The following is a 10270-nucleotide window of genomic DNA, read 5'->3' on the forward strand; positions in this document are numbered from 1 at the left end:
CTCAGGGGCTTTCTGCTTGCATTGGAGTACTCGAAGGCAGTTTAGTGGCAGGTACATCAGCCAATGGGGGGGGAAGAGAAGCACTTCTTAACATCCTAAGAAAGCTATATATTTACTATAAGAAAGGAAATGTAATTGTGGATTGCTGTGTGGGTCACTCTGATTAGTATGTTTTCATAAGGTAGACACTGCTATCAATTCAGCCAAAAAGAAGAGATGTAACCGTTGAAGAGGAACAATGACCTGGGGAGAAATGTATATGTAGGAGTGGGGGCCTTGTGGGTAAAATGTGTAAACTCTTCCTCTCCCATATAGTAAGCAGAAAGTAATTAAATCTTGAAAAAAAATCTATACTTAGTGCATATTCTTTTAAATTTGAGGTGAATAGAAGAAACAGGAAGAAGAGTTGAAAGTGTTTACCTCAGAAGTAGAAATCAGGAGTGGAAAGGGATGGAGGAGGAGACTACTATTTTTATTATTTTCATTATTAATCTAATTATAATCCTTCACTTTAAAGATGTTACATATATAATTTTGACAAATACAGTCATGTGTGGCTTTACAAAGGGGTACATTCTATTAATAAGAGATGAGTTAAAAAACAATTTTGTCATTATGCGAGCATCATAAAGTGTAATTATACAACCTACATGGTATAGCCTACTACACACCTAGGCTATATTAATCCTTTGCTATGTAGACATGTGTATGTGTGCATGTACACAAACACACACGTATTTATCAATCAGTGTGACCTCTTTTTTTAAGAGTGGGATTTTTGCTGCTGGACGTGTGTACTCAGCAGAGAGATAGAAAGTGAGAAATCACTTCCTGGGAGGATGACCACTCCACAATCCCTTCTCCTCTCAGGATTTTGGGCACACATGTGCATGTGCCTGGTGTAAGTTTTAAATCATCGGGTCTGGGACTCAAACTGCAATTGACCATGTGGGAATCCAGTGCCTTAACCAATACATCACCTGCTGGTCCCCATTTATCCATCAATGTGGCCTCTTACTGGCAGTATTGGCAATAGATTAAATCAAACAGAAAAATGATGCAATCTAGAGACTCAGTAAACATGAGAAGAAATGAGGCTGCTACCAGTATAACATGGCACATTGTTTTAAAACAAACTTTTTAACATTTATTTATTCATTCATATTTTAAATTTATTATGGGCACGTGTACTTGTTGGAGAGAGACGGGGGTGGGGGGATGGGGGTGGGATGAATGAGAAAGCACCCTCCTGGAGTATGACTACACCGCAGTCCCTTCTCTTTCATTCTCCTTTCAGGATTTTGGCCATACATGCACACACGCCTGGTGTGTTTTTGAAGCCTTCATGTCTGGGACTCAACTGTGTAGCTGGCCATGTGGGATCTAGCCACCTTAACCACCACACCACTGGCTGGCCCAGAGCAAACAATTTTTATGAGTAGGAGTATACTCTAAACAATAAAAAGTGTAGTGTAGTAAACACATAAGCCAGTAACACATTTGTTTATTATGATCAGCAAATATTATGTACTGTACATAATTGTGTGTACTGTATGTACATGACTGGCAGTGTAGTAGGTTTGTTTACACCTACATCATGACATATATGTGAGTAATGTGTTGCACTGTGATGACATTGTAATGGCTGTGACATTAGTAGGCAATAGGAATATTTAAGTTCCATTATGATTTTATGGAACTACTATTATATATGTGGTCTTGTCAACTGAAACCTTGCTACATGGTACATGACTGCATAAAAAATTTGTATTTTATAAGCATAGCCTACAGAGATTTTCTATTTTTTAAGAAGTTTTTGGCCAAGTGTGCATTCACTCACCAGAGAGAGAGAGAGGGGAGGGAACGTGAAAAATAATCCTCCAATGTGGGTGGCTATACTGCAATCCCTTCTCCATTCTCCTCTCAGGACATTGGGCACACATGCACATATGCCCAGTGTGTTTTTTAAGCCACTGGGTCCAGAACTTGAACTGTATAGTTGGCCATGTGGGATCCACCTGTTTTAACCTCCCTGCCACCTGCTGACCCAAGTTCTTCTGTTTTTTAAAGTAGGTCTTGTGTGTGTGTATTTGTGTGTGTGTGTGTGATGTTAGCACTTTTTATTTTAGTAATCATAAGATGGTCACAGGTGTACTGAAATAAAAATGTAAAGATATGCATCTTGCCCCTTAGCCTAGAACTTGGAATTTAGAACTTAGATAAAATAGATACATAAGTCTTATTGAAACAGATCTCATCATATTTCTTCCTTGATTTAAAACCTTCAGTGACTCCTTTAGTCTGACATTTAAGACTTTTCTAAATTCCTAACCCTAAATTTACCACAGCGAGATACCATTTCACACCCACTAGGATGACTATAATAAAAAATAATAATGGCAAGTGTTAAGAGGATGTGGAAAAATTGGAACCCTCATACACTGCTGGGAATGTAAAGTGGTTCAGCTGCTTTGGAAAACAGTCTGGCAGATAAAACAGAGTTACCATATGACCTAGCAATTCCACTGCTAGGTGTAATCCCAGGAGAACTGGAAACATGCCCGCACAGACACTTGTACATGAATGTTCATGTGTTGGCATTATTCATAATAGCCTGAAAGCAGAAACAACCCAGGTTTCCATGAGCTGTTAAATGGGTAAATAAAATATGAAATATCTATGCAAGGCAATAAGTAAGCCATAAAAAGGAATGAATGCTGGTATGTGGTGTTCACATAGGTGAACTCTGAAACATGCTAAGTGACCCAAACCAGCCACAAAAAACAAATATTGTATGATTCCATTTATATCAAGTGTCCAGAGTAGGCAAATCCAGAGACAGAAAGTAGCTAAGTGGTTTCCCAGGGCTGGGGAGCAGGGGAGATGGGGAGTGATTACTAATAGGTAAAGGGTTTCTTTTAGGGGTGATGGAAACATTCTAAAATTGACTCTGGAGATGGTTGCACATCTCTGTGAATATACTAAAAACAAAACAAAAACACTGAATTATATACTTTAAATGAGTGAATTATATGGCTGGAAAAGGCTTTTCTAGAATGATTTTTTTAAATTATTTAATTTTATTTATTATTATTCTTGTTCAATTTGACCAGAGAGAGAGAGAGAGAGAGAAAACAAATCACCAGGTCTGGGACTCAAACCATAATTGGCCATGTGGGAATCCAGTGCTTTAACTACCATGCCACCTGCTGGCCCCTAGACTTGAACCACAGTCTACCACGTGGGAGTCCAGTGATGTAGCCATTATGTTATCTGCTGGTCCCTCTGTGTTTTTCTATGCAAAAATGCATCATGACTTTTCCCACAACCCAGTATTACATTTCTATTTTTTAAAAATAATTATTTTATTTAACTTTATTTATTCACTTACTTATTTATTTTAATTTGACCAGAGAGAGACAGAGTGAGAGAGAGAGAAGGTGAGAAAGCATGCCGCCAGGACCGGGACTTGAACTGCGGCTGGCCATGTGGGAATCTAGTGCCTTTAACCACCACGTCACCTGCTGGCCCCCAGTATTACCTTTATAATGGAAAAACATTTATATCTTTCTACCAGTTGCTAATTGTTAATAGTGCATGGTGACTATATAGATCTTAATTTGTGATGCTCATTTTAAATAGAAAATACATGTATAGCATTAATTTATACTGTTTGTTTGATTCTCTAGCAGCTAAGATATACACCAACAATGATTTACATCTTTGTGTTTTACAGAGTTACATCCATTTGGGAGAATAGTCTCCAGATCACTACAATTTCTAGTTTTGTAGGAACGTGGCTTGGAGCACTTCCTATTCCACTGGATTGGGAAAGACCATGGCAGGTAGGTTTCAGAAAATTAAAGCAACAATATAAAGTGTATAATAATTGTAAAACTGATGAAGCAAGCTACTATGTATATACATGCATGTACATGTGTGTATACATACATATGTGTGTACACACACATACATAGGGAGTTTTGTTTTTCACTGATGTCAGGATACTGATGCTCTCCATCACTATAGACTGGGTAGCTTCTTATTGGAACCTGACCTAGTGCCACAAGTATCCACAAGTATCCTCTCTTCCATCGCTGTTTTTCTACATGTATAGGTGAATAGACAAGCTTATTTTGTGAATGCTTACAGTTTTTAAAAATTTAAGCTAGAAATTGCAGAAATTCCTTATTTTCAACTTTGATATTCACTTTCCTGTGCTTCTAGATTCATATTTTCTTTACTTGATTGATGGCCAAATTGAATTTTGATATTGAAATATTTTTTAAACCATATAACAAAGTCGTTTTTAAAGTAGAGGTTGTGAATATTAGAGGCAGCACAGAAGCATCACATTTTTCTTTGACTATCATAATAGGGTAAAGCTAATTGTGAGGTAGAGCACTGAGAGAGAGTGCTCTTTTCCCCCATTTTATAGATGAAGAACTAATAGTCCCAAGATCACTGAGCTAGTTGTGATGGATATGTCTTTATCTTAATTCTCCATAATTTATTTAATAAATTCACTATTGATCATTGAGGTTTTTTAAAAAGTATACTTATTTATTTCTTGAGAAAGAGACAAAGATAAGCACCCTCAACAGGTTCTCATGCCACCATCTCCCTCCAGCCTTCCCAGCTAGCTAGTATCACAGGCATGCATGCATCCAGCATGTGCCACCCAGCATGTGTGGTTGACCCAGGAACCAAACACCGATCTTCCACACAGTCTCAAGTATCGCAGAGCCTCATGTTACTGCTGCACTACCATAGCTGGGCCAGGTCATTTAGATGATCCTAATTATTATAGTAACTATAATAAACACTGCTATGATAAACTTCTTCGACTCTCTAACTTCATGAGTTTTTTCTTTTCTTTTTTAAATTTGCCAGAGGGCACATGATTGTGGAGGAGCGAGGGCAGTGGGAAAGTACCCCTCCCCATAGAAAATGGTCAGACTGCGATCCTTTCTCCTCCGTTTATCCCTCCTTTTGGGATTTTGGGCATGTACACGCATGCGCCTGACATGTTTCTCATGCTTCCTGGTCCGGGACTCCAACTGCACAGTCAGCCATGTGGGATCCAGCTGCCTTAACCACCAGGCCATGGGCTGACCCATGACATTGGCCCATTAATTTTTCTAATTATTTTCCTAGAGTAGTTTTTTCCAAGCAGAATTATGGTATTAAAAAATAAATATACTTTCTTTCTCCAACATAGAGAATTTTTTATGATCACAAATATAATATATACTTATTTAGAAAAGTTAGGCAATATTAATAACAATTAAAAAATTACTTTTTTTCTAGCCATCTAGAAGAAACCCCCACTTGTATATTGTTGATAATTTTTGAGATTATCTTTCACGTGTGTAACTATTATTAGGTGCTTTTTTTTCCAACAGTATATTATGGTGCTCATTCCATTTCAGTAAAAACTTACATATATGTAATATTCCATTATTTGGGTAAAATAATATACTAATTTTTTATAAGTAGACATTGAGGTTATATTCTGTTTTCACTATTATTCATTATGGTTATTATTATACTTTGCATATTTGTCCAATTTTCTCTTCAGGGTAAATTCCTAGATAGTGAATGGCTGATGTAACATATTTGCCAAACATGGGATCTGGATTGTATGTCTTACACCTGAATGTCTACTACCTTGACATCCATTCTTTGTGCTTTTAGTTAAATGTTGCCTCCCAGAGAGTCAAGTTGTTCTTTTACGGTTTAACAAGTCTGGCAGGTTTGCCCTTCCCTATTTCGATTCTTCATCCAGTATAGAAATCCCTGCAGGTTTGGAGTGTGTGATGTCACCGATACCCTTCTCAAGGTTTTAGTGCTAATGAAGGTTTTCCTTACACTTCCTTGGCCATCTTGGTGGGTCACTGTGAGATGGGGATTTAGCTGTTGTGGACGTCATTTGTACGGTTACTTACTTTCATTCAGTCAGGTGTCAGTGATTTCTAAATTGGGGACAATCAAAATCCTTGAAAAGTACACATAGAAAATCATTTTAAACTGTAGTAGATTCATTCCTTTTAAATAGATACATTGAATCTACATATACTTTCAGGTATATTTCAGGTACATTAATCTAAGCACAAAATATTGATAAATGCAGCACCATGGGATATCAGCTTTCATGGGCTGGTAAGATAATATATAATTAACATAGCAGTTTTTATAGATAAATAATTAACATGTAGTTTTTATAGATGGAAAATTTAATGTATAAAAGTGATATTTTACATTTAAGTCTTCTGTGTTTATAAGACTATACAGAAGTAGACATTGAATTATAGGGAGATGTGCTTTGTAAAATCTGGGTCTAGATTTGCTTAGAAAATATATGTGTTAATTATTTGCAACCCAATTACCCATTTTTGGATTGTTCAGGTGTTTAGCTATTGATTCATTTTTTACCTCAATGCTTATTTACAAGAAAGGGTAAGGTGGGTCAAAACTGATGTTTCAGACCTTTTAAATTAATATAAAATTTATATTTGAAATATAGACTTTTAAAAGATTTTCCAGCTAGCTAATTTAAATATGTAACAAATGTTAATCCTTATTAAGAATTTTTTGTTCAGCTGGAATATTTTGGCTGTTTACTTATCTTTACTGTTGAGTTATTTTTAGAGTAGCTAATGACCCACTTATTCACTATAATCCTTTTAGATTCCGATACATATCATGAGAGAATGATAGAATTGATGTATAATTTAAAACATTCTAATCATATAATACTCACCTGCCCCCCCTTCCCTTTTAGTAATTATATACTAATAAACTAGAGAAATGATGAAGTTTCATTTTTCTTTCAGTTTTTATTGTCAGAAAACAAGGTTTTTATTTTGGCTATTTTGTTGTTGTTGTTCAGCAATTCTAAATACACAGCATAGAATCTACCAGGGAAGCAATATATCAGATAAGGGACTTGGCATTTCCTGAACAAAGAGATTTTGCTAGAGCAAAACTTAAACTTTACTATCTAAAATGGAGAGATTTTAGGTTCTTTTTTCTTGTAGCCCAATACAGATTTGATAAACCTGTGATAAAGCAAGTTTTTCTAGATGGTGATCTGGTTTTATTTATATTCTACTCAGAGAAACAAGAGATACGCTGGCTAAGCAATTACCTCTTCTTTAAAAACCCATATACACACAAACAAAATTCCATAAAAGCTACTACATGTTCTAATGCAATTTGCCCTACTTCTAACTCAAATCTGACTCTCTATAACATTCCTCAGGCCAAGCATAATATGATGTGAATTCTGTAATGAGCAATTTCAAGAATGTTTATATTTTTTAAATTGCTTCACTAAATGACTAGAAAATTCCATTGAAAATAAATAGGTAATCTCAATGGGTAAGTTTTTTCACTCAAAATAAATTTTAAGTAATGATAGGTAATGATAGGTGATGAAAGATAACTAAGCATCTTTATAGTTAAAGAAAGTCTTTCTTGTGTAGAAGGCAGCAAGGGGATTTGGCTGAGAGAATATTATAGTATGGTTACTCACTCCATTGTTGATCATCTTTGTTGCTGTTTTTTAAAATACTTGAAAATCATCTTGCTTTTCCTCCCTGCCTTAATTATTTGCCTTACAATATCAGCAAGAAAATAAACATTTGAACTTTCTATAACTCAGATAGCCTTTTTTGCTTCTAAAAAAAGTTTATAGTTACTAAGAAAATAAATATCTAGACTACAGGAAATATTTGTGCATTGTAATTTGATTCTTTATCTGCTATAACTAAATAACAAATCAATAAGTATTTGTTATTACTATGTGCAAAGCATACATTCTATGTAATTAAGTATAACGAATACTTCATGGGATTTAATTACTTGTTAATTATGATTTAGATTTAATATGCTTTCAATATTTTGTAAAATAGGTAGCCACGAGCATTCTATATGGAAAAATATCTTAGTTTGTTCCTTTATCAAAACATGGGCAGGGCCAACAGGTGGCATAGTGGTTAAGGTGCTGAATTCCCATATGGTCGACCATGGTTCAAGTCCTGGACCTGGTGGTTTAAAACTCACCTGGGGCATGTGCATGCATGCCCAAGATCCCAAGAGGAGAATAGAGAAGGGATTATGGCATGGCTATCCCCCCGAGGGGAGATTTCTCACTTTCTCTCTCTCTCTCTCTAGCTCACGTGTGCACACTATAGCAAAATATCTCAAAAAAAGGGGGGGGGGCCTAGTATTTTATGTTGTTAAAAAAAAACAAGGAGGAGGGGGACCAGCAGATGGCAGATGGTTACATCACTGGGGTCCCACATAGTCGACCATGGTTCAAGTCCTGGACCTGGTGGTTTAAAACTCACCTGGGGCATGTGCATGCATGCCCAAGATCCCAAGAGGAGAATGGAGATGGGATTGTGGCATGGCCATCCTCACTGGAGGGTAATTTCTCACTTTCCTCTCACATTTTATTAATAGTTATTATGATTAAGAGCTTTGGCATCTGATTGCTGAGTTCAAATCCTGACTCTGTTACTTGCTAGTAAAGATTAAATAATAAAATCCTTCTAAAATACTTGGCTCAGCACCTGACACATAGTTAGTGCTTAATGTTATAAGCCTTTATTCCTATAAAAGAAGTAATTTAAAGCTATTTTTAACACTCAAAAAATAGTAAATTCCATTATTTATGTGTCTTAATGTGTTAATAGTATGTAAATTTGTCTCAGTTTGTTATTTTACTTTTTCTGCCCAGCAGCCCTTCAGTTGTTGGAATGGAAAGTTAATTTGTCTGTTTCTCTGTTATTTAGTTATATGAATGTAGGGTATGTGAATTTCACATAATTTTCAGTCTTGTCTGACCTTTTGGATGGCAGTAGAAATAAAACATAACATTTGATCTATGCACTGGGCCCGGGGCTTGGCACCATCACAAACGTAACTTAATCCTGATAACCATAGTGAGAAGTAGGTTTCGTTTCCATTTTTATACTCTCGAAAGTCAAAGTATAGAATGGGAGGAGTATATATCTTACATCTCACTCAACATTTCTCTGCTGGGAAGAGGAAGAAGTAGAGGTAGTATTCAGACCACACCCCCACTACAGTATGATTCTCTTCATTAAATTATTTAAATATATTTGTATTTATTCCTATTAGATACCAGGTAAAGACTTTGTTGTGTTTAAAAGTTTTTTTTTGTTTTTTCTTCAGCTTTACCAGATTAAAAATGTAATATTTGTGAAACACATATATTCATTTTATAAAGTCACAAATTGGACTTTACAATAGGATTATAACATATTATTACATAGGATTATAACTATACAAATTACTGCAAAATGTTGTAGGGAGGATAATATTATGAATTCAATTGGCTGAAGAGTTACATATTTTTAGGGTAATTGTATGTCTGTTATCAAAAACATTCTACCGTGTTTTATGCCAAAATAAAACATTAATGTGAATATAGTTTATGTGTTTCAAGCATGGGGAAAACATGTAACACTTAACTGACAGAAAGCGGTTTTGGATTTAAAAGATGTGATTGTTGTCATTGTAATCCTGGTGAAAATGCTCTGCTGGCGACTTTGAGAGAATAAGCTGGCCATGGTGTAACTCATTTGTGTGAATCGGGACAAGACTGCATAGAGTCACCTTGACAGAATTTCAGACAAGAGACTGCACACATAACCCTTCTGTGTCTGTGTTCTTAGTCATAGGAAAGTGGTCAAAGTATCCAATCAGTGCAGATTTACAACCAGAGCAATGTGTCTACATGAGCAGGTTGGTCTGTACATGCATCCCTGCATCAGACGATAGCACTTGCTGTAGGGATGTCTGGAAAAACACACTTCTGAAGACTGAATTGAGAGGAAAATATAAATGATCATTTAAAACTACTAGAAGGACAGCAGGCTTTGAAAAATGAATCTGTCAGTCATGCAAATGCAAATTTGTGATAAGCACAACAAACAAAGCAAACATTAAAAAGTAACTTGTGAAAGATTTAAAACTAGCTGCCTGGATTTTCTTTTCCTTTTTATCTAAAGAGAGAGTTAGTAATCCTAATGGTTGTGAGTTGTTCTAAATGTTTCTGGGTATTCTTAGCTACAGATAGGTCAGTTTCTCCATGTTATCTGCAATGGCATATATCCCCCCAAACATTATAAGTAATTTTATTATAATACTCATATTTTTAAGAATTTACACCAAGATTTATGAGAAATTAATTTTTTTTTTATTGCCAGAGAGAGAGAGAGAGGATGCACTGCCCCCC

At 35.7% G+C, this 10270-nt stretch overlaps 1 protein-coding gene across 4 annotated transcripts in view; it reads left to right on the top strand.

Moving 5' to 3' along the window:
- PIGF (phosphatidylinositol glycan anchor biosynthesis class F) overlaps positions 1-10270 on the top strand; it is a 36385-nt gene that overhangs the window by 16601 nt on the left and 9514 nt on the right. For all 4 annotated transcript variants that reach the window (XM_006159889.3, XM_006159886.3, XM_006159887.3 and 1 more), the window contains exon 5: positions 3737-3845. In XM_006159889.3, the coding sequence (XP_006159951.1) occupies positions 3737-3845 (109 nt within the window). The remainder of the gene's footprint in view (positions 1-3736; positions 3846-10270) is intronic.

Source organism: Tupaia chinensis, unplaced genomic scaffold (genome assembly GCF_000334495.1).
Source record: "Tupaia chinensis unplaced genomic scaffold, TupChi_1.0 Scaffold000661_1, whole genome shotgun sequence".
Taxonomy (NCBI): domain Eukaryota; kingdom Metazoa; phylum Chordata; class Mammalia; order Scandentia; family Tupaiidae; genus Tupaia; species Tupaia belangeri.